A 25,780-nucleotide genomic window follows, 5' to 3' on the forward strand; every position below is an offset into this window, starting at 1 on the left:
TAAAGTCCTGGAATGAAAGTTTCGAAGCAGGAAACGTCATTATTGCGAGTTTTCTTTGAATTCGAATGCAAAAATAACAATATAGATAGCAAACGTGTTTGGCTACGTGGTAGCTTCCACGTTTAGGTGCCATCACAAGTATTAATTATTTAATACTTGATAAATTATTATTACTATTAATGAGAACTACTAGAATTTGCGAGCATGTCCGCATGCCGTTAAAAGCAACTCCCTGCTTTAACCTACGGACAATAATGAAGAGTTTTACTCTAGTGAACGGTTTTACTGTTTCTGTAAATAAAACAATATTTTTTATTATACCAATTTGGACTGATTGAATCAAATATTAAATTGAATTTAATTTAGTTAAAAAAATTATATTATTTTTATTTTTAATTATATTTTACTTAAAAAATTAGTATTTAATATTATTTAATAATATTATATAAATTAAAATAAGATCGGTTGATGATATAATATTTGTAGAATTTAATCCTAATCTTAATTTTATTCTTGATGATAATTTTACCTGATATTGTTGTGCTTTTACAACATTAATAAAATTATAGATAATTTAATAAAATAATAAATTTTTTTTTATGTTAAGTCATTTTATAATATAATAACAATAGTTAAATTTATAATATTTAAATTAAAAATCATCAATATTAATATATATTTTTAATTATTTTATAACTTCAATTTAAAAAATATTTTTATAATCAAACACATTAAACTATTTTTTATTCAACTTTAATTTTATCCATAATTTTAACCAAATATATATTTTTTTAATTAAAAATAATTTTTATAAAATAATTTTTTTAACTCCTATTTATAATAACTATCACAATATCAAATATTTTTTTATAATTTAAAAAATTATAAAACCTAGGTTTAATTTTTTTTTTTTTAAAAAATTGAACGATTATCTGGTGTGCTTCGATTTGGTTCTCGAGAATCGCGCATGGACTCGTTCATGGGATTTAAAAAAAGAAAAAAAGAAAAAAGTTGATCAACAGGCTGCTGTTTCATCTCTCTATTGGGCCGGGCTTATACCCGATCTGTTTTCAAGGCCGGGCCCTTGAATAAAAAGAAGAGGAGGAGGAAATTCAACCGCTTTCGTTGTTCTCTGTTCCCCATAAAAAATATAAGAACCGAAAGGGACCGATAAGCAAATCGCGAAAGTTCTTTCCATCTCTCAAACAGTACTAATATATAACAACACGACACTAATGCCCTAGCCTCCTCTCATCTCTCCATCTCTTGACATTTTAGGGTTCTCTTTCTCCTTGACAACTCTATTTCAAATCATTCAATCCCAAAATTGTTAGGGTTTGGTCGGATAGGATAGATTTGGATGGGTACGGAGAGGAAGAGGAAGGTGAGTTTATTCGACGTGGTTGACGAGACGTCGCTTTCTGCGAAGATCGTGAAATCGAACGGGGCGATGGGTAACAATAACAATGGAGGAAGTAGTTTGATAAATCGGTGGAATGGGAAGCCCTACTCACAGAGGTACTATGATATATTAGAGAAGAGGAAGAATTTGCCTGTTTGGCATCAAAAAGAGGATTTCTTACAAGTTTTGAAGAAAAATCAGGTTATCATCCTTGTTGGCGAGACTGGTAGTGGTAAAACCACTCAGGTTTGTTCCCTTTTCTTTTCTTTCCTTTTTTCTTGATTTGTCTACTGTATGTGTTTTGAGTTGTTTGTCTAATTATTTTAGTCACTGACTGATTGTTTTAATACTTTGCTTGCAAATCCTTTAATTTTCTGATTGACTATCGTAGTTAAATAGAATTTTAGCTTGAATAGTAGAGGTAATGAGAAAGATTATTGTTTTTGAGAAGGAAATGATGGATTATTTGTCTATTGCAGTTAGATGTATTTTCAATTTTTTTTTAAAGCAGCGTGTGGTTGCGAGTTAGCTGTTAGTGATATACTGTAATGGAAACTAGACAAGCATAGAAATAATTAACCGATGAAAAACTTGTGATGGTACAGATTCCTCAGTTTGTTTTGGAAGCTGTAGACTTAGAATCTCCGGATAAACGTAGGAAGATGATGATTGCATGTACCCAACCTCGAAGGGTGGCTGCAATGTCTGTTTCTCGACGTGTTGCTGAGGAGATGGATGTTACAATTGGCGAAGAGGTTGGTTATAGCATCCGTTTTGAAGACTGTAGCAGTGCGAGAACGGTTTTGAAGTGAGATGCTCGGCTCCCTTATGTCACTTTTTTCCCCTAAGATCCTTGGATTTAAGTCATGTGCTCATTTTTCTTCTCCTTTGTGGCAGGTATCTTACTGATGGTATGCTTTTAAGAGAGGCAATGACCGATCCACTTTTGGAACGGTACAAAGTAATAATTCTTGATGAGGCCCATGAAAGAACTCTATCAACAGATGTGCTATTTGGGCTTCTTAAAGAAGTGCTGAAAAATAGGCCTGACCTGAAGCTAGTTGTAATGAGTGCAACACTAGAGGCTGAGAAATTTCAGGGTTATTTTGGTGAAGCACCTCTTATGAAAGTTCCTGGCAGGCTTCATCCGGTTGAGATTTTTTATACCCAGGAGCCTGAGAGAGATTACCTAGAGGCAGCTATTCGGACAGTTGTCCAGATACACTTGTGTGAACCCCATGGGGACATACTTGTTTTCCTAACTGGTGAGGAGGAGATAGAAGATGCTTGCCGAAAAATAACAAAAGAAATTGGAAATTTAGGGGACCAAGTAGGGCCAGTGAAAATAGTGCCTCTATATTCTACGCTTCCACCGGCCATGCAGCAAAAAATATTTGAACCTGCTCCACCTCCACTACAGGAGGGTGGCCCGTCTGGAAGGAAGATTGTGGTGTCAACAAACATTGCAGAAACTTCTTTGACTATAGATGGTATTGTTTATGTTATTGACCCTGGCTTCTCAAAACAAAAGGTTTATAACCCACGAGTGCGGGTTGAGTCTTTGTTAGTTTCCCCCATATCAAAGGCTAGTGCTCACCAGAGATCAGGACGTGCTGGAAGAACTCAACCAGGCAAATGTTTTAGACTCTACACAGAGAAGAGTTTCAATCAGGATCTCCAGCCACAGACCTTTCCAGAAATATTGCGGTCAAACCTGGCAAATACAGTTCTAACGTTGAAGAAATTGGGGATTGATGATCTGGTGCACTTTGATTTCATGGATCCTCCTGCCCCTGAGACATTGATGCGAGCATTGGAGGTGTTGAATTATTTGGGAGCATTGGATGATGAGGGGAACATGACAAAGCTTGGGGAGATCATGAGTGAATTTCCCTTGGATCCTCAACTGTCAAAGATGCTCGTTGTGAGTCCTGAATTCAACTGTTCGAATGAAATTCTTTCAATTTCAGCCATGCTTTCAGGTATGTTTTTCTACCATGTTTATTCTCTTTATTGTTGTCTTGAGTCTGGTCTAAATGATATAGGGGGAATAGGTGCCATTGGGTTGCAGTATTATCAGATGCATCCCTCTCTATATGGCATGTGTGCAGCCAGTTTTCTGTGCACCACATTAGTTGTTTAACTGCATGCATGTGTTCGCCAGAATGCATGTGTGCAGTTAAAGAATTTGTGTGTCCTATTAGGTCGTCATCAGCAACTGTCTTGTATGGGTCCCATGCCCCCGGATGGCATGTACCATCGGATTCTAAGTAAGTGCTGATGCAGATAGTTGCAGTTTCTCAGTATTATCTCATGAAGCAAATGGTATCGTCTCGCCTGTTTGCATCTGCTGACCTACCATGGGCCTCTTCTGTGGTAACCAAATTCTTTCTTTAGTACCCAATTGCTTTGTCCGCCCTAGGGAGGCTCAAAAGGCTGCCGATGAAGCGAAGGCTAGGTTTGGGCACATTGATGGGGATCACCTCACGCTGCTGAATGTGTATCATGCATATAAGCAAAACAGTAAGTGCTTGTCTTACTCTCTCTCTTTTTAATGTTGATTCATCTGAATTAGTTGTCATTTTAGTTAGATTCTTACCATTGGCGAATGGATTGCAGATGAGGATCCATCTTGGTGCTATGAAAATTTTGTCAATCATAGAGCATTGAAGGCTGCTGACAATGTAAGACAACAGCTTGTGCGTATCATGGCCAGGTTTAACCTCAAGTTATGCAGCACTGACTTCAACAGCCGTGACTACTACATCAACATAAGAAAAGCTATATTAGCCGGATACTTCATGCAGGTTGCTCACCTTGAACGATCTGGACACTATTTGACAGTGAAAGACAACCAAGTATGTGGATAATATATATTGGTTATGTTATTTTTGCAGTGATGGTCTAATGTTCTTTTCGTTCAAGGCAAATTATTGAAAGATGATGTGTTAGATAACAATTTTGTTTTGTGGTGGTAATTTGTTTTTCAGGTGGTGCACCTGCATCCTTCAAATTGTTTGGATCACAAGCCAGAGTGGGTGATATACAATGAATATGTCTTGACCAGCCGGAATTATATACGGACTGTGCTAGACATTCGTGGGGAATGGTTAGTCTATCTGTCCTCCAGTCCTTGTCTTTCAATGTTGTCCCTCATTGCATGTTTATATTTATTTATTTATGTTATGTGCAGGTTGGTAGACATAGCACCACATTACTATGACTTGCAAAATTTCCCGCAATGTGAGGCCAAGCGGGTTCTTGAAAAGCTTTACAGGAAGCGGGAGAGGGAGAGGGAGGAGAACAGGAACAGAAAATGAATGTATTGACTGTTGAGTTGCTGGATCCTTCCAGTATTTCTTATCCTGAAACTAAAGCGTGGCTGTCCTTCAGAAGCTATCCAGTACTTGTGTGCAACACAACCACCACCTTTCTGGATCCAGTTGCCTGGCCAATCTGGCTTGTACCATTTCTTCAAATAGTAGCTTTAGGCATTTTTCATTTTCTCTGTACTTCAAGCATCTACATTTATTTTTGGATATGGGATTGTTGCCGTTTTAAGGTTTAGGCGTTAAACATTTAAAGAAATTGAAACGGGTATGAATTTGCTATGCTGTGGCCATGATCTTACTCTACTGGCATGCAGAAGTTTCGATACTAAAGTAGTAGTGAATTGAACCAGAGGGGGCGGGCCTCGTGCGAGCTTTTTCATGTCAACAGCTATCCCAATCTCGAAACCTACGATAATCATTATTATCACATGAAAAGCCGGCATGGTTATTACTAGCTTCAACGTTATTAGAGGGCTGCAATTATGTAAAGAGCAGGAGAGATAACGAGGTTCTTGTCGATATACACGTTTTATGGGGGGGCTTAAAGAGGTAACATTGCACGCTCTATGGAACTTGATCATGCTCGTCCTCCGGCCAGTTTTTGATAAAGTTCATCAATTTCCACCTGTACATCATTAAATAAGTTGGAAATTAATAGGCAATTGTTAAACAGGTGCAAGCACAGGAAGGGAGTTGTTCCATTTATTTACCCGATAGTGGCTAACCAACTTGTTTCTCTTCTTCTTCAAGGTTGCAGTCACCAAATCCTTTTCAATGTCGAAGGGGCAGGACTCCAGTATCACTCCCTTGATATGTTCAAAACCTTTCAACTGATAATAAGAAATGGGGAAGAATTGTTAAAAAAACAAAACTATCAGCTGACTTGAAGGAATTCAAATAACTTCCTTGAAAACTTTGAAAAGGTTAAAACGATTCTCTGAAGCTACAGATATAGCAAACAGCGGAAAGCCTGAGAGGAAGTTAGTGACAGGTCGCATTGGTTTGAAATTCAGGTTCAGCAGAGACTACCTTGTTTCTTTCAGCCGTAGTCTTTAGCTCTGAGAGGACAAGTTCCTGTAGCTGATGGAGAGAGCAGAGTTCGGTGAATGAACCCATATGGCCATTCAAGTACGCCCAGCTTTTTGTGTTTTCTTCATGAAGCACAACTACTGCAACCAGCATTGACTTGCAGCTGTCCCCGTAAATCCAAATCTTAACAAAGAACGTGATAACGCAATTTCAATCAAACCTCAACGCACCTAGCGATCACATTATAAAACTTTCAATTAAGAAGTTGAGTTGAAACGATGCTTACGTCCTCGACAATTGGAGTGTTATTGTACACATTTTCCAAGTACTCGATAGCAATATACTCTCCCTGAGAGAGTTTTATAAGATTTTTCTTCCTGTCAATAATCTTAACAACTCCATTTGGTAGAATTTCTCCTATGTCTCCTGAAAATGCCAAAGAATGAAAGAGTCAGTACTCCAATCTAGAGGCATTCTGTTTGACAAGAAACGATGACTGTTTAACCTGTATGGAACCACCCATCTTTCATGCTCTCTCTTGTCAGCTCTGGATTCTTGTAATAACCAGAGAAAAGAGTCTTCCCTCGGAGGCATATCTCGCCACAAGAAGGATTACCAAGCGGATCGTATCCCATCTCCGGAACCTCCTCCAGGCACAGTTCATTGTATACAGCTGCCGCCCCAACTGTACCCAGCATGCACATTTCATCTGGAAAGGCCAAGGTGGCTGGTCCACAGCTTTCGGTCAACCCTAAAGAAATGTAAGTGGATGAGAATTCGATTGCCTACAAGATGAGCATTAACCTAAGTAGCCATGCTGGCAGGATCAGAAGGGATTATCATTTATCAAGCTACTTGCAAGAGAAGGCAATCTCTGAGGATTATACTCAAAATGCTCAGACAAGATCATTCCTCCACTAAAATCATAGCATTGCATAAAGAAATGAATAAGATCTTCATAAGCATTAACCTAGTTGCCCTAAACTATATGCTTAAAGCAATGTTTCATCATTTTCCAATACAATTAATCTACATGGACTCCTAATGTTTGTCCTCATTGTTAAGGAAAGAGCTCGTTACCATAGCCTTGGATTACAAAGGCACAGGACGTGACCCGCAAGAACTCCTCCACCTCAGTGCTCAAGGATGCACCTCCACATATTATTAGTCGAAGGCGGCCACCTAACTTGGCTTTCACCTAATAAAGAGAAATCAATGATGAAAGCTTTATGGCCAAGACGATAGTAGTAATGCAGAGACAAATGATGGTAAATGGTTTTCAATCAGTCAATTGATTGACCAGCGTATTGAGGAACCATGAATTAGGGTTCCACAAATTTGGAAGCAGGAAACTGGTGCGGTCATTTCTGGGAGTTTCTTACAAGCTGTGTGCTATATTTTGAGTAAAATACGACTTATTGAGGGAGGCCAGATACAACCTTCCTGAAGGCTAACAGGTCTGCCAATGGCGATGCATATTTTTGTCTGTAACCCCGATTCATCCAGCCAAGCTTGCTGTATAACAACAGAAAAGGTACTTTCAGCATCTTTACAGAAATTGTTGTATCCAATCATTGCTAGCATGGAGAACAAATTTCATTACTTAAGAGAAGACCAACTTACTATCCATACAAAGTATCGAATATTTTCCTGCGTAGTGGACTGAGTTCTTGTAATGCCTTCTTTATACCTGAAATACAGATGAACCTAGTCTTAAATAAGAACTGCCAAACATCTTTCAAGATCAATTTATGTGCGCTTGATAGATTACTATAAGGATTTCCATGCCTTCGTGTATTTTTTCGAAGACTCGAGGTACACCAGCTAAACATGTTGGCTTCAACTCCATCAAATCATCCCTCAAAGCATTCAAATCCTTCAAATCAACCCATATAATCTTGAGAAACAATTATTGCTAATAAAGATCTGAGAATTTATAGGAAAATCGGTGAATGTGGAAAACTGAAAGTGAACACTCAAGTCATATGGTGAAATTGGTACTCAGTAGAGTGCATGGCTCTTTCATTTCCTTCTTTTTTCCTACTGCATCATTGTATCCTGCCAGCACGAATTCCATGTTTAACTATCACTCAATAGTCCATTACAACTACAACTATCAGTAGTCGTCATGATTTTTATGCGGATACCCTGTGATAATACCCTACAGAAAGTCCAGTTGTTTAACATTTCCTCCTCTCTTTCACTGACCAATAACCTGTTCAAAGTTCAAATAGTGGTGTTCCAGCAGCATACCCCATGATAATAGCCAACAGAAGCACCTTTCCGGAAAAAGTATTCCTCAATCATGCGATCAAGGACATGAGCAAGCGGCAGGAAAGATAGATACACATCATCAGGTGTCATCTGTTTTAAGTCACAAAATGTGTGTCAAAACAACAAGATAAATCCAGGTAGAAGAACAATACATGACCACAGCAACATATTCAAGCAGAGGACGCATGCAATCAAGATGAGAACTGATTTTTATATATGCCGATCGTTAGTTAAAGTTGTCAACTAAGATAATAAGGACAGGTACCGACATGCAAAGAAAAAAAAAACAAAAGGTTTCTCATGGTGAACTTTGGTTTACTGGATAATTTTAAGCCAGTAGAATCGATGCATTTTGTTTATTCAAACCAGTTTTTGCTTGTACATACAACTTCATACATAATAAGAGAACGCTAAATAAAAAAATACCATATTTATTTTCCCACCTTGTCTTCAAATTGTTCCATAAATAGATCAATGCCTCTGACAAAAGCTGCAACTGTTTCATGCAATATCACAACACCTTTGGGATCTCCACTGGTACCACTTGTGTACATAATTGTGCAAATGCTAGGAGGCTGAGGCGGGAATATCTCCGATGGATTCTCTTTTCCCTAATGCACAAGACTCTAAAAAACTAACCACAAAGTAACCAGGAAAAAAAGCAATATTGTATCTACTACATTCTATCAATTAATCGGAGCAGTACTCCCAGCAGTTGTAAGCAAGGAAGTGTCTCGTACCCTTCAGAACTTTATCAAGGTTAAAAATAAGTTTATCTAGTTTTATACAGTTCACTCTGATGCAAAATAATGTCAAATATAGTAGGAGTTTAAACAGCATATGAAAACCCTCTAGCCTCAACTATATATATTAACATTGCAACTATCTTCAATTATCATCGCTCGGAAAGAGAGGACCTGGATACGGATTAGACGAGGACTTTTCTCAATCTGAACAAGTACTATATCTCCACACAAGACAACTGATAAATTTCATGAAGGTGAAGTTATATCTAACCATGCATAGATACTCTTCCCAAGAGTATGATTTTATCCCCATTTGGGCTGCCCGATCCTTCTCTTCCTCCGTCAAAGAAGTGAAGCAAACAATTGCTGCAATCACAATTAAACTTAGTAGGATGTATTGTTAGAAATTTATTTTAAATAAACATGTCAATGAAGTACAAATTAAGAGCAGAGTAAACTTATTTTTAAGGTTAATAATTTACTGAAAATTATTCTCTAATAAAAATATTTTAATATAGATATTAAATTGTTTAAGATAAATTATTGGTATATGAAAAATTGAATTCAAAGAAATTATGATTGTCATGTTTTTTTTTTATAAAAAAACTAAAAAACCCTTAATCCATGATTAAGATATTATAAGAGTTTCTTAAATCTTATATGGAGAAGTTAAAGAGTCACAATTAATTTCATAGGGCATTAAAGTTTTTACAGCGGAAACAAGTGAAATTTAAGTTTAAGTCGTACATCCTCACTGACACGGTTATAATTTTTTAAATGGAAGGATAAATTATTAATAAATATTTAATATTATATATTATATAGATATGTGTTATATAAAAAAATGTATTAATTCAAGTTAATTAAAATTAATTTAAGAATTCTTAAAATAAGATATGTGTTATATAAAAAAATGTATTAACTCAAGTTAATCAAAATTAATTTAAGATTTTTTAAAATAAAAAAATTTATATTATAATTATTCTCTTTAAGATTTTATATTTTAAAACTGTTTTATGATAATTTTATTTTTAATCTCATTAAAAATATCTTTATCAATATATGCAACAAAATTTTATTTATCTATTTCTAAATCTTCTAAAGACTACAAAAGTTCTTGGCAATAATTCTATGTTGACATATGATACATAACATCTAAAATCATAGCTTAAAAGAATTGTCACAAATTGATGTTGTTCTTTCTGACTTATTGTTTTATACAAGTGAATTAAATATAAATATTAAATATTTTTTTTTAATTTATTTATTATGTTTGTAATTTTTTTAGTTGTCCTTTTAATCACTAGTAAATTCATCACCATCATTTTTCATATGAAATTCATGGCAAAATACTAATCAATTCATTAAAACTTATTTCAATTCATATTTATTAGTATATAATATTACTCATACATATATTAATTCAACAAACCTATAAATTATTATAAAATCTAATATTTTCAATAACTAATTAATATAGAAAAAAGAAGCTAACAAGTAGCTAACAAAAAAATTATTTTGACAAAAAAATTAACGGGATAATAGCCCCCCTTTGCAACTATGTGGCTTCGCCAATGTACATCCTTACTCTCTAACTTGACGTAGGTTCGAGTCCTGAGATCTAGGTTTGGACTTACAATAATTTTTTTGCTTATAATTTTTTTTTTGCCAAATTATTTTTGTTTAGCTAGCATATGAATAAACAATAATCTTTCTTTTTTTGAACACTTTTGTTTTATAAGTAAAAATATCTAGTTTTTAAGGCAAAAACTACCTGGTTTATCTTTTTATGGTAGGCAATTAAAGTAAAATAATGATAATTAATTCAATTAATTATCACAATTAACTTTGCATCAATTTTGGTTTAGAAAATCAATATAAAAAAGGATTGAATGATAAATTATTTATACACACAAAGTAGTAGCTCTTCTGTCTTCTCTCATTTGCTTTCCAAACATTTCAACTCTTTTTTTTAATAGTCATTCTAGATCTTAATGGTATTGTTGGAATCTTGAAAAGCTAATTACAATCAACTTTTTTACACCAAATGATGAGTAATAAAGCTTAAAAGCAAAGTACACAATTCTTGAAAATTATATGATCCTATGGGCTTCAATAAGTAAATAAGTATACTAAACAATTTATTTAATATATTGCTTTTTTTACATGTATGTTTATATAAAAAAGATTTATTTGTTCAAGTAGTTTGTATACTTGCTAGTTACTTTATTTTAAAAGGTCAAATTGCATACAACATATTTAATGATAATGTTAAACTATTTATTGCAACTCTCGTATATTTAGGCGAACAAAATTAAACCTATAAAACTTTAATTAAATTTTGATAACAATCTTAAGGCTTTATCATTTTATTTTTTTAATTGTTTATGTTTAATTTAATTTATGATAACATCGTTTATAAATAATAAAAATAATAATTATAAGTTAGAAATTATCTCCTTAATTTTTTTTGTTGAATTTTTTATCTACTATAATTCTTTGTCATTTGCAAGTTTAAAACCAAATTTTAATCATATACATTTGGATGTTATTTGAGAAAGTTTACATAGACTTCAACTCGAGATCTGGTTACTATACTTAATGTTACTTTGGTAATACTATTTCGGTCACCGTCTGTGATGTATAGTAAGAAAACCAAAAAAATTCAATGTATTAAACTTTAAAAGGTGACAAAAAAAGATGTCTTTCTATCTAACCACTTTGAACTAGACAAAGATATTGTCTCAAGAAGCATCAAATCTATTAGATAGTGAATCCAATCCTATCATTGTGCGGTTGTAAATGTATGAAATTATAGTGATTTCATATGCAAGAACTATATCTTGAATGAATTTGATAACACACTATATGATGTGTATTAGGAGTGTTAAAAAAAACCAACCAATCGATTAAACAAAAAAACCAAGAAAATATTAACTGAAAAAACTAAACTGATAGGAAAAATCAAATAAATCAATTAAAAAATAAAAAATCACTCGGTTCGATTTGGTTCCAGTTTAAAAAAGCTTAAACCAATTGAACGGGGCCAAACTGAATCGGTTTAATTGAATCTAAAAAAAAGGTATGAAAACTAAATATCCTAACCCTTCTAACCGCCTCTTTCATTTCCTCTTTCCCCCTTTCCAGGCCACCCCACCCCTCCTTCCCTCTCCTTCCCCTCTGTTCTCTTTTCTCTCAGTCATTCCACCACAGATGCAAAGCATAAGGACGTGGAGATTGCTTTATAGGAAGTAACAATCAGTTGCTAAATGTAGATGTGTGTTTCAAATTAAGGTATACAACGACTTATTTTGATTTTTTCATCCTTGGATAACCTTCATGGGCAATCTCCATGTCCCAGATTAAGGTATACAACGACAACAACAAAAACATTTTGTTTTTTCTTTGGTTTTTAATGCTAAAAAACTGACTCGAACCGAACCGTGAACACCCCTAGTGTGTATAGTTCAATCAAGAGTATAAAGACATTATGTAGAGCTTTGGATTGGAAATACAAAGCTAGAGATGTTGGTATAAAAGAAATTGATAGTCGATAAATTTTTGGATTTTAAGATGATCGATTTAAGGATTATAATAAGACAAGTTCAAGAGTTTTAATTTATATTGCATGATATTTATGATGAAAGAATAATTTTGAGTGAATCCTTTCAAGTAGCTATAATTATAAAAAGAAATGCACATTTTCCTTTTAAATTTAAGAACTACCTTAAACATAAATGTAAAAACATGAGAGTTAAAGACTTCATTTTAAGGTTGAGGATAAAAGAGGACACTAAGTTCTTTGAAAAAAGAGCCAACTTTTCCACTATAGCCCCTAATACAAACATTGTTGAATGAGTTATCTAAAAAACCTGAAGAAAAGGCTTTTTATAAAAAGGAAAGGAATCGTCAAAAAAATTCAATAGAAAGAGCTTTATATGCATAAGATTAGACACCAAACCAAGAATTGTATAAACAAATATCAATATGAAAATCCTAAAAAGAAATGACTATTTAAGCCAATATCATTAAGGTTGATAAATGATGTGTTAAATTGAATTTGTTTATTTTTGTTTTCAAAGTCAAATCGACAAAAAATCCCAAGGAGCTATGGGTTAATACTAGTGCAACAAGACATGTATGCGCCGATAAGAAAATGTTTTCCACCTATAAAGAAGTGGATGATGAACTTTTATATATGAAGAATTCATTAATCTCTAAGGTATTGGGCATCGGGAACATCATACTAAACATGACTTAAAGAAAGCTTCTCACCCTCAACAATATGGTTCATGTTACTGATACTAGAAAAGACTTGGTATTTGTCTTATTGTTAAGTAAAATAATTTTAAAATGATAGTTAAGAGTACCAAATTTATACTCACTAAAAATGTGATGTTTGTTGAAAATGATGCCTATCTTTGTGATGACCTCTTCAAAATAAATTCAAAAACCATTATAACAAATAATGAAATGAATAATAATAATGATGCCTCATCTTCTTAATTGCTTGAATCTTGTGATATATGGCATGATATGTTAGAACATGTGAACTATAATCTATACAAAGTTTAATTAATATTGAATATTTACCAAGTATAGTTTTTAAGAAAAATCATAAGTGTTAGGTTTGTGCAGAATCAAAATTTATAAAAAACAATTAAAAGAACTAATGAAAACAAATTCATAAAACCTTTTTTTAATTAAATCTGGTATTGGTGATTTAAATTTTATGTAAGCTAGGGGTGAGAAAAATAAATATTACATTATTTTTATAGATGATTGCATAAGGTATTATAATATTGTTTTTGCTAAAAAACAAAGATGAGGCTCTTAAAATATTTAAACATTACAAGAATAAAGTTAAAAATTAGCTTAATAAAAAGATAAAGATACTAAGCATGATAGAAGAGGAGTCTACGAAGCACCTTTTAGTGAATTTTGCTTTCTTAAATGGTATTATCCATCAAACTATTGCTTCTTATTCACATAAATAACATGACATTGTTGAAAGAAAAAAACAAAACAAAATAAGTAATGAATATAATGTTGATATGTTCTAGAGCACCTCGAATCTTATGGAGTGAGGTAATTCCGACTGCCAATTATATACTTAATAAAGTACCTCATGAAAAGTTATAGAAAACACCATATAAATTGTAAAAAAATAGAATATCTTCCTATAAATACCTCAAAATATAAGGGTGTCTTGTAATAGTGGTACTACCAAGTCCTAGAAAGGTCAATATAGAACCTAAAATTATGAATTGTGTTTTTATTAGATATGTTTACAATAAAAGTGCATGTAAATTTCTCGTATACAAGTCAAGTAATAAGGATATTCATCATAATACAATAATAAAATCAAGAATTAATATATTCTTCGGAGATATGTTTCTATTTAAGGAGGCACTAGTATGGTGTTTTCATATGGTGATGATATAATCATTATGAATTTAAAGATTATGTTATCAAATGAGTTTCAAATCAATGCAGTTGAGAAATATATTTATATGAAGAACATAAAAAAATATAGTGTCATTATATGTCTTTTTATGGATGACATGTTAATTTTAGACAAAAATGATTACATGATATATACTTAATAAAGTACCCCATAAAAAAATTATAGAAAACACCATATACATACATACATATATATATATATATATATATATATTCCTATAAATACCTTATATAATATAAAGGTGTCTTTTAATAGTGGTACTACTGGGTCCTAAAAAGGTCAATATAGGACTTAAAATTATGAATTGTGTTTTTATTAGATATGTTTACAATAAAAGTGCATGTAAATTTCTCGTATACAAGTCAAGTAATAAGGATATTCATCATAATATAATAATAAAATCAAGCAATAATATATTCTTTGAAAATGTGTTTCTGTTTAATGAGGCACTAGTATGGTGTTTTCATATGGTGATGATACAATCATCATTAATTTAAAGATTATGTTATCAAATGAGTTTCAAATCAACGAAGTTGAGAAATATATTTATATGAAAAATATAAATAAACATTGTGTCATTATATATCTTTTTATGGATTGTAATTCTGAGTGTCAATTATATACTTAATAAAGTACCCCATAAAAAAGTTATAGAAAACACCATATACATACATACATATATATATATATATATATATATATTCCTATAAATACCTTATATAATATAAGGGTGTCTTTTAATAGTGGTACTACTGGGTCCTAAAAAGGTCAATATAGGACTTAAAATTATGAATTGTGTTTTTATTAGATATATTTATAATAGGAATGCATGTAAATTTCTTATATGCAAGTCAAGTAATAAGGATATTCATCATAATATAATAATAAAATCAAGCAATAATGTATTCTTTGAAAATGTGTTTGTTTAATGAGGCACAAGTATGGTGTTTTCATATGGTGATGATACAATCATCATTAATTTAAAGATTATGTTATCAAATGAGTTTCAAATCAACGAAGTTGAGAAATATATTTATATGAAAAATATAAATAAATATTGTGTTATTATATGTCTTTTTATGGATTGTAATTCTGATTGCCAATTATATACTTAATAAAGTACCCCATAAAAAGTTATAGAAAACACCATATAAATTATAAAAAGATAGAATATCTTCTTACAAATACCTCAAAATATAAGAGTGTCTTGTACTAGTGGTAGTACCGAGTCCTAAAAAGGTCAATATAGGACCTAAAATTATAAAATATGTTTTTATTAGATAAGTTTACAATAGGAGTGCTTGTAAATTTCTTGCATAGAAGTTAAGTAATAAGGATATTCATCATAATACAATAATAAAATAAAGCAATAATATATTATTTGGAGATGTGTTTCTATTTAAGGAGGTATAAGTACGATGTTTTTATATGGTGATGATATAATCATCATTAATTTAAAGATTATGTTATCAAATGAGTTTCAAATCAATGCAGTTGAGAAATATATTTATATGAAGAACATAAAAAAATATAGTGTCATTATATGTCTTTTTATGGATGACATGTTAATTTTAGACAAAAATGATTACATGATAACTTTTACCAAGAAAATATTAACTAATAAGTTTAGACATTACCTTCACTAATTAATCGAGTAAATTTAATAATATTTCATTAAGAAAAGTTTAAAATCAAAAGCTACCTATTATGATATAGTGATCTACCAAGTCATTTTTCTTTCTATGAATTTTCATGTTCTTATATTTTGTCAAATTTTTTATTCACATGGGGATTGTTAGAAATTTATTTTAAATAAACATGATTGATGGACATATTTGATGCCAACTTAAAAGTGAAATCCACTCACTTTTAGGGTTAAGGCTTTATTGAAAATTATTCTTCAACAAAAGTACTTTAACATGAAATAATAACTTTTTAAAAATAAATTATTAGTAAATGATAAATTGATTTCAAAGAATACATGGTTTGCATATTTTATCAACTCAAAAACTATCAATCTCACATTATAAGATTACAAGATTTTCTTGTAACTTATATAATAAGAAGTTGAATAGTTAAAATTAGCTTGTAGGGCACTAAAGTTTTTAAAGAAAATATGTAAAACCCTGGGAACAAACTTATACAAAAATAATTAATTATAATTATAATTATAATAACAATTATAATACTAATGCAGTTATAAAAGAAAAGAAAAATTATGAAAAACATAAGGGGTATGGCTTAAATTGTGAAAATAGAATAAAGATGGGATCAGAGTGTAATTAACAAGAAATGGAGATATAAATACTCTATTTCTTCTCTTTTGAAAACTAGCACGGCACACACAAAAAACAAGATTTTCCATCAAAATTTGAGGGAGAAACAACAAACTTGAGTAAAATTTACAAGTTTTAAACAAATTGGTAGGAGAAAAACATTATTTAATAAGAGAAATTATAAGAAACATGTGTGAGAATTGTGAAGAGAAAAGGTGTGGGTGGCCGACTACATGCAAGGAGAAAGGAGTTAAAATTTTTCAATCAATTGAGAAGTGAAGTTTAGATTACCTTTAAGTAAGGAGTTTTAAACTCAATTTTATGAATTAAGTTTCAATTTGGTTGAAATTATGTAATTTTTTTGATTGAATGAATTAAGCTTCAATTTGGTTGAAATTATGCAATTTTCTTGATTGAGAATTTGGGTTCTTAAACTCAATTTGGGGGAAATGAAAAATTACTTAGAATTAGATCAATTAAATTGTTATAGGTTACTTTGAATATGAAATAATGCAAGGAGAACAAAAAAAATCAATGGAAAAAAGGACCCAAGGTGACGAACCGCTAAGAGGGTAAATAAAAGGGGTATAACTTATGATTTTCCTTAATAAATTATTTATGATGTGTTTTTGTAATGTGAATGATAACTACAAAGGAAAATTATCATCTAAGAAGAAGGAACCTTTAGTTCCTTTGGGGTCAAGTTCGACCAAGATAGGAATTAGTAGGGGGAGGGGGAGTTTTAAGATTTCTTATGAAAATTATGAGTAAATTATGTGTAGCGAAAAGTTTATTAACAAAGAAAACAAGATAACTTGATGATATCAGAATTGTGTAAATTGGTTTTGCAAGTTATGAAGGGTTGAAAGGAGTTTATGGGTCATATGTATGATCTATGATGTCTTTTGGGGATAGTTGCGAAATGTTTGAGATCATAAAAAAAAAGAATATGCATGTTTCTTGAAGTGGTTTAAGACCACCTTACAAAAAAAAAAAGAGAGGAAGAAGGGCAAAATTAGCGTAAACGACCTTGGAACGTTATATTTAGGATGGTTGCCATATATACGACATGGGATTGGCTATCTTGAGAAAGAAAAGGGGGAAAAGGGGAATAAGGATAATTGGAGATGCATTTAATCCATTGATGAACAATTGGGCAGATTTATCGCTTTGATTCATGAGAGGATTCCTAAAGATGATAAAATTTGAGAAGGGTTTCTTCATAAAAGTTGTAACCTGGGGTGTTAGATTTCTAATGAGTCTAATCCCGCTTAGTTTGGAGCTCTAGAGCTTTAAATATAGATAAATACATAAGGAGAAGTTGAGCCATCACTGATTAGTACTTAAAAGTGTATTTTTTATCAAGGTTTTATATCAGTATTTTGCACTTGAAGTATTAATAATTCCATAACTAAAGCATGTTTTATAAGAACAAGTCTGATGCTATAAGATACCTTTAATTTATAGTAAATATTTATTTTAAATGCAGGCCTATCATATAAATCAAAGGATTGATTGATAAGTTCAACTACTGAAATTGAGAAGACAAAGAGAGGGTGAAGCTTAGAAAAGAGATGCTGGTTCAGTCCAAAGTGAAACACTGTTAAGTCATTGGGTCATATCTAGAGTTGTAGATCTTGGATTTGAATTTGGTTTATATGGTTAGAAAGCTAAGACATAGACATAAAACATTCATGTGAAATGCAAAACTCAATTCTGCTGTTTGGAAGTTTAAATCTTAACAACAACAAAGAAGGTCGAATATGTCCTACACCCTAGATATTGTTAGTGTTTAGCTCATATCTTGATTTCTATAAGTTCAAATGACCTTAATTTTTCTTTGTTGGAAACCTAAGACAGTTTCCTAGAACTTTCATATATCAAGTTTGTTCAAATTCTTATGTTAGTAATGATATTTTACTCAGATAACAAATTCTGATGTTAGTAATGATATTTTACTCAGACAAGAAGATTAGAATTGTTACCAAGTTAAGATGTGGTTACCCACTCAATAATTAGTTAATAAATCAATAATTCTCAGTCATGATCAACCGAGGGAGAACTTACATTTCCAATAGTGCTGGTGCTTAGGTACAAGTTATCTTTGTGTCACACTTCTATCAAACCTGATTTACTTGGCTTTTCTGGAATTGGTGTCTTTGCGTGTGGGTTGTGTGACTATGTGATCATGAGGTTCGCATCAATTAACTTATATCTTATTTATGTTTTTATCTTGTTTATTCATGTTTCTCTTCTTTCATTATGTTTAGTTAAGTTTATTATATCAAGGTAAAAAGGTTACACTAATAGGGTGAGAATAAATATAGTATAAACTTAACATAGACTTTAGTGTTTGATACTAACATATTTTGTATTTGTAATCTTGTAATCTAGATTTATGTTATGTAACACTTGATACAACAAATACTTACTACTTTCATAACTGAACCATATGGTATAACCGACACTTGTGCTATAAAAGGAACTTGATTTGTTGTTAACATAAGTTAGTATTAGCATTATTCGAATAAGATAACTAATGTAATCATGTTAACTATTTATAATCTGATTGGAACCTCCTTTGTACATGGTTTCTAGTTAAGTAATAAAAAGAGTTTATACTATACTTGTTTGAAATACCATTAATGAATCTTCTAACCTTGATATTTATTTTTATTGTTTAATCTTCACATCTTCACATTAATCTTATATCTCAAAGTTCTCTTTAACTTTTGTTTTTTGTCTTTTCATGGCTTATGTCGTCAACCGTGTCAGAAACAGATAAATAGATTGACAATTTTTGGTTCCACTCCTACCGACGCCTTATATTATTGTTGTTGTTGTTGTTGTTTATATAGTTAACCTTTTTGTGATTCGATCCGGTCTTATCGGGTTATTTATTACTTCAACACTTTAACATTTAGGAGAAAACATCAATCTTTTGATCGCGTCAGCCACCCTACTGGCATATTTGGCCAAATTAATAAAACAGAGAAACTTAGCCATGTTAATGATGGGATTCAATTTCCCTCCCTTTGTAAAATATGTAGCGTCATATCCCGACTTTTGAAAAGAAATAAACCATATTTGAAATTGAATTTGTGATATTCGTTATGATTTGATAATGAATCATAATCCTAAAGGATATAATAGGGATGCACATGTAAGGAAAAAATAATAATAAAAAAGGAATGAATGTTGTAGCCATTATTGTTGTTATTTTGCGAAATGTGATTTGAGTACGAAATAATATGGTGTACTTATGGATTCAGGAGGAACGATAAGAGGTGTACAAGAGCAACAAGGGAGTATGAGTCGAGCTTTGTAGCAGATAAGTATTCTCTATCTATACCATCCTTAAATAAGGGGAATCTTATTAATCTGTTTAATTTATGAATCTTTTGCTTTTAAATGAAACCAAAAGGAGAAAAGATAAGAATGATACAAATGGGGGAATGTAAACTAGATTTGAATTATAGATCAAATAAGAATGATACAAATGGGGGAATGTAAATTAGATTTGAATTATAGATCAAAGTTAGCAATGATGAATAACCACCTTTTGGATTTGATTAGCCAATCCAAAATAAGGTAGGCTAATGATGTTAGTAAGATTTACTAACATTGGTATGACCATTATAGAGAATTGAGGAATATTGAACCTAATTAACTATTTGGGTGACGATTAGTTAATGATATCAATGGATAATGTCGGTATTGACAAACTCATGAAACTTGATTAGCTTTCCTGCGGTGATAGCTAATGATGTTAAGAACTCTTAATATCAGCATTCTTGAAATTATTTCCAAGGTATTATGAAAATGAATTAACTATTTTGGATTTGAAATAGTTAATGGCATCAACCGATTATATCGATGTTAGCATTACCAAAAATTTGATTAGTTGGTCCTAGTAATGATGACTAATGACACTTATAGGAATCATTTGTGTCAACAATAGTCTCCCCAGATTTGGAAAGAAGTAGTACGATTGGTGTTCCTTATGAAAAATAATTGATAATATTTAGAAAATAGGAATGTTAAATGATTTCAAGAATGGTGAATCTACAAGTAGTAAAGGAAGATTAGATGAGAACAAGGAACTACAATTATGTATCATAAAGTATGTGCGCGTGCATGCGGGCGTGCATGTATTGTGTGATTTTCTCTTCTATGCTATATTTTTATTTTTAATATAATTATTCCAAACATTATGTAATTGCAGGTGCATCACATTCATGCCAGGAGTAATGTCTTAAGTCCTCTAGTTTTCTTTTGTATGATCTAGGAATTAAATGAATACTAATGTATTTTGTCTTTAAAGAATTATATGACTTGAAATATAATAATACCTTTTTTATATTAAATGTGAGAATGTAAATTTTGTTATACTGTACTTTTAATCTTAGTGTTTGTTCATTTTTGTTTATTTATGAATTAATATATGCCTAATGTAAAAGAAAATGAGTATGTGAAATACTATGCTTGTGCCTATAAATAATTTGCTGTTGAGAATCAAAATGATTGTGATATAGTTTAGAAATAAGTATAATATGTGTGTAGGATAATTGTAGATATCTAAAACCTCCTAGTATAGGAGAGAGACTCTATTGAAATTTTAGCAATAATTAGATAATTTTGGTAAAAAGAAAAAAAACTTCTCCATGATTTTCCTTTATATTATTTAAATGTTTAATTCTGATTTTCCTTTATATTATTTAAATGTTTAATTCCAGTAATGAGAATATTATAATTTGGTATTAGAGCTTCAAGTTGAAATTTCAAGGATTGGAATAATAATGTGGTTTTGGGAAAACATGTTGTAAGATGGTTCGTATATGATAGGGAGCAAGGACTGACCCGTCTTTTATGCGGAGGAGAGGGTATAACTTGTTGTATGGTAATAACACAGAAAGGGATCCATTGATGGATATTGTCTCTTACCTACCTGCAACATTAGCCCATTCTAAAAAGGGAGAATCAATACGGTGTTAGTATTACTTTGTATCTTGTCGAGCAGAAGTGTCAAGAACTCTTGACATTGGCATTTCCAAAATTATTTTCAAGGTATTATGAAAACCTAATTAACTATTTTAGAACTGAAATAGTTAATGGCATCAACCTGCTATGTTGATGTCAACATTATCAAAGATTTGATTAGTCGGTCTCAATAATGGTGGTGACTAATGATCATTAGTGTTGACAATAGCCTTCATAGATTTGGAAAAAAGTAGTATGAATGGTGTTCATAATGAAAAATAATTAATAATATTTATAAAATGAGAATGTTGAATGATTTCAAGAATGGTGAATCTACACGTAATAAAGGAAGATTATATGAGAACAAGGAACTACAATTGCATATCTTTAAGTGTGTGTGTGTATATATATATATATGTGCACGCGCGCATGTATTGTGTGATTTTCTCTTTTCTGCTATATTTTTGTTTTTAATATAATTATTTCAAACATGATGTAATTGTAAGTCTATCACATTCACGTCAGGACTAATGTCTTAAGTCTTATAGTTTTTTTTGTATGATTTATGAATTAAATGAATACTAATGTATTTTATCTTTAATTAATTATATAACTTGAAATATAATAATAACTTTTTTATATTAAATGTTAGAACATAAATTGTATTATGTTGTACTTTTGTTTATTTTCATTTATTTATGAATTAATGTATGCCTAATATAAAAGAAATGAATATGTGAAATACTATTCTTGTGCCCATGAATAATTTGCTATTGAAACTCAAAATGACTATGACATGGTTGAGAAATGAATATAAAATGTATGTAGGATAATTATCGATAATTTGAGATTGTTAATATAGGGAAGACTCTGTTAAAATTTTAACAATTTTTTTATATAAATTTAAGGAAAAAATTTTTTTTCCATAATTTTTCTTTATATAATTGATATGTTTGATTCTAATAATGAGAATGTTGCAAAATACTTTAGGTTAAGTGAGTTTTGGGCTTAGGTCATATATATGCTCGTTTGATTGGACTCGATCCTAGTCTTAGGGATTGGGTTTAGGCATTAGCTTCAACTTAGATATGTTGTTAAATAATTTGTGGCTAATAAATAATTGTTTTTTATTAATTTCTTTTTGTTTACTCAACTGTTAAATAATTTGTGGCTAATAAATAATTATATTAATTTCTTTTTGTTTACTCAAATTATGAATAAACAATCTGAATAATAATTCTCTCCATGAATAATGTTATTTTCTAAGTAGAAAATCTGGTCTTTAACAACGTTTTTAAGACAAGAATTGTTAGATTTTTATTTTTTTATGGCGGGGTAATTAAAATAAAATGATGAGAATTAAATATAGTAATTACGATAATTATTATGCATTAGTTTTGTATCAAGAAATCAGTATAAAAAGGAGCTCACGAGGAGATGTTTGGTGCACACAAAGCAGGAGGTCTTTAGCTGTCTCTCATTCGCTTTTCTCAACTTTTCCACACTATTTTTCCTTAGTAGAGCTTAAGGTCAAGTAAGTTTTCTGTTGAGAGATTTTTGAGTTTGTTTTTTTAGTTCATGAACCTTATTTAATAATACAACTAATAAAAATTTTGGTGTAAGAATACTAGAATGTTGATTATAGTCAATCCATCTATGCCAAATAACTAGCAATAAGGACAAAAAAATACGACACTTGAAAGCAAAGGGACATGCATGTCCTTTATATTCCACGTGCTCCAATAGGTAAATATACTAAAATATATAGCTTTCTTTGCATGCATGTTTAAGTGAAAAGGATTTACTTGTTTAATTCATCTTATTTAAGTTTATATGCTTGCTAGTTACTTTCCTACAATCTTAAATTTTATTCTAGTTGCAGGCAATTTATTTAGCGATCTCTTGCAACTCTCACGTATGAATTAGTTGAAAAAGATTACACCAGAACCATCGCACTTAAATTTTGATAACATTCCGAGCAAATCTTCTCCAGACTGTCCACTAATACTTACCTTTAAGCCGCTGAGCAGATGCGCAATCAGGATTTAGCAGCTGCAAATAGAAGTGCATGTCAAATTAGAGAATCTGCAGCTCTTATAAGCAGCGTCATGCGGAAGAGAATACATATGATCATCAGAAAACAGAAAAAACTTTTCTTACTTCTTTCACTTTTTTGTCCTGGACAAAGACAAAATCAATCTCCGCGTGATCTATAATAAAGTTTACAGCACGAGGACCTGCAGTCAAGAAAACCAATAACCCCTGCTTAAATTGGAGAGAAGAATCAGAAAGGTCGAGATGCATGGTGCCCCCTCGGAAACCCATCTCTAGAATATTAATAAATGACTTACAGAGAGACGGAGGAATGCAGGATTTAAAACTAGAGCGCATGCCACTAATGGTTATTTGAAGTTTACTGTCAACTTTCAGTTGAAGTAGAAAGCACAAAGGAAAAAAACTAAAAATGAAGATTTTCTCCTTCGCAAAGCTTTCAGCTGCAGAATCCGATCACACCACCCACACCAGTGGATTTACAGCTTGAAAAAAAAACCAGTGATGAAACCTTTTTTTGTCTTTTTTTACCGAAAGAGAGCACAGATTTAATCCTATATTGAGAGTAATGTAGAAAGAAGTTTACCAATAGTATCATAGAGAGGCACGCAGACTAAGCTTTGGGCATTGCAAGCCTACACAGAGACAACGAAAGTACAGAAAATAAAAGCTCAGCCAATAAACGGAAAGTCGTAGAATGTTAAAGAAAGCAGACCTCCATTGCCTCGATCCATTGAGGACAGTTTGATCCATAAATACCAACTCGGTAGCCCTGCCACCAGAAATTAATTATGGCACAGGAAAAATGAAAAAAGGGAAAAGAAAAGAAAGAAAGCTTTAATGCCAAATCTTCAAATCCAAAGTCACTCTAATCCAAGTCCCTGCTAAATGCACATGTCTATGCTTACTGGTTCAGCACCGGATGCCCGCAATGCAGAGCTAATTTGCAAAACTTCGTCATAAACTTCCTTGTAAGTTTTCCAGACATAAGGCCCCACCTAAAGAAGGATTGAAGTAAAAAAAACTGCCCCAACTGTTCTAATCTACAGAACTTTCAACCAGATATTTACCTTCCCGTCAACAAATTTACGCCATCCAAGCATTTTATATCCAGGATACTTCTTGGCAGATGAACTATGCATCGAAAGATTTTCATTGTCAAGAGAAAAAATTTATAACAAGCGCAAAAAAGTCAAAAGCATCTCAATATCGAAGCTTTCAAGTTAAACTCCAGCCAACATCATTGGCAAGCTACATGGGCTGCCATTCTGCCTAAACATCTATGTTCTATCTCCATTAATTCTCACATATAAAAGCAAACATGTCTAATTGTATCAAACTTAGTTTCTTTAACCATCTAAACCTGCAAAACCAACATAGTTTGTAGCAAGCTTTGGCTTCCATTACCTTAAGGTCTAGCTTTAAATTAATACTTGATAGCATAACAGAAGGATGTTGCTTAATACAAGCTGAGATTCCTACTACTCTTGCTGATCAATTTCATACCTGAAAATATCCCAAGAAGTGGTCACATCGCGATCAAGAGGAGGATATTCTTTCTTGGATAGTATATTACGATACACGGGACCAACGGAAGGTTTCCCATCTTTTCCTTCCCTCCCCTCCTCAACTTGAGCAGCAAATGCCTTCAATGCCATTAGTTTGCTGTTTCACCCGCTGCTCTACAGAAAACGTACAGATTTAGATACAAATGTCCCATAAGCGCAGATTAAGAGGCGCCATTTAAAACATTCAAGTTGGCGGTCAACTACCGTCACTGGCAAGCAAGATTCAGGAATGGCCGGCGTAACTCAGCTAAAACTCTGCGACTAGTCTACTAAAATTTCAGCACCACAAAAAATATAAGAGATTGTGGGAGAAAAATCAGCGAATAAATTAGCATCAAAACTGATGTTTGAAGCCAAAAAATAAAAAAGGAAAAGGAAAATCAAGTTAGTTAACAATATAAGCCCAGACTTTCTTTTAACTAACATTAACGGTGTGTTTCTTCCTAACCGTGTTGTGAAGTCAGATCAATTACTGGAAAAGATAAAAGGTGATGCATGACATGACAAAGGTTGACCTGCTCACCTGCAGATACCAAAACCCAGGAGGAGAAGGAAAAACAAAACGAAAAGAGTCTAGTTAACAGGCATCACACCTAGGGTGGTTATATAGAGCATAGCAGCAAAATCAAGATTAAAGATTAAAAAGTGCCCACA

General features: G+C 31.8%; 2 protein-coding genes across 5 annotated transcripts; one reads left to right on the forward strand and one right to left on the reverse strand.

The window, feature by feature from the left end:
* Nucleotides 1–1,183: 1,183 nt before the first annotated feature.
* LOC105109660 (probable pre-mRNA-splicing factor ATP-dependent RNA helicase) lies at nucleotides 1,184–5,013 on the forward strand. Its single transcript, XM_011004433.1, has 7 exons — nucleotides 1,184–1,648; nucleotides 2,008–2,210; nucleotides 2,300–3,384; nucleotides 3,800–3,925; nucleotides 4,022–4,260; nucleotides 4,393–4,511; nucleotides 4,596–5,013. Exons 1-7 carry the CDS (start codon nucleotides 1,361–1,363, stop codon nucleotides 4,720–4,722), a joined length of 2,187 nt encoding a protein of 728 aa, XP_011002735.1. The 5' UTR covers nucleotides 1,184–1,360; the 3' UTR covers nucleotides 4,723–5,013.
* Nucleotides 5,014–5,123: 110 nt separating this feature from the next.
* LOC105109661 (long chain acyl-CoA synthetase 1) lies at nucleotides 5,124–25,780 on the reverse strand. Of its 4 annotated transcripts, none has more exons than XM_011004434.1 (20): nucleotides 25,650–25,780; nucleotides 25,065–25,235; nucleotides 24,629–24,692; nucleotides 24,467–24,556; nucleotides 24,274–24,330; nucleotides 24,145–24,193; nucleotides 23,667–23,743; nucleotides 23,519–23,558; nucleotides 9,055–9,149; nucleotides 8,481–8,648; nucleotides 8,017–8,127; nucleotides 7,552–7,639; nucleotides 7,387–7,453; nucleotides 7,203–7,278; nucleotides 6,844–6,961; nucleotides 6,269–6,514; nucleotides 6,050–6,189; nucleotides 5,764–5,946; nucleotides 5,445–5,564; nucleotides 5,124–5,359 (listed from the first exon to the last, which is right to left on the reverse strand). In XM_011004434.1, the coding sequence occupies exons 2-20, from the start codon at nucleotides 25,214–25,216 to the stop codon at nucleotides 5,312–5,314; spliced, it is 1,989 nt and encodes a 662-aa protein (XP_011002736.1). In that variant the 5' UTR covers nucleotides 25,217–25,235; nucleotides 25,650–25,780; the 3' UTR covers nucleotides 5,124–5,311. The 4 variants fall into 4 exon arrangements, with proteins under 4 accessions (XP_011002736.1, XP_011002737.1, XP_011002739.1 ...); XM_011004435.1 differs by having other exon boundaries at nucleotides 25,065–25,240; XM_011004437.1 differs by having other exon boundaries at nucleotides 25,575–25,662.

Source organism: Populus euphratica, unplaced genomic scaffold (assembly GCF_000495115.2).
Source record: "Populus euphratica unplaced genomic scaffold, PopEup_1.0 scaffold225.1, whole genome shotgun sequence".
Taxonomy (NCBI): domain Eukaryota; kingdom Viridiplantae; phylum Streptophyta; class Magnoliopsida; order Malpighiales; family Salicaceae; genus Populus; species Populus euphratica.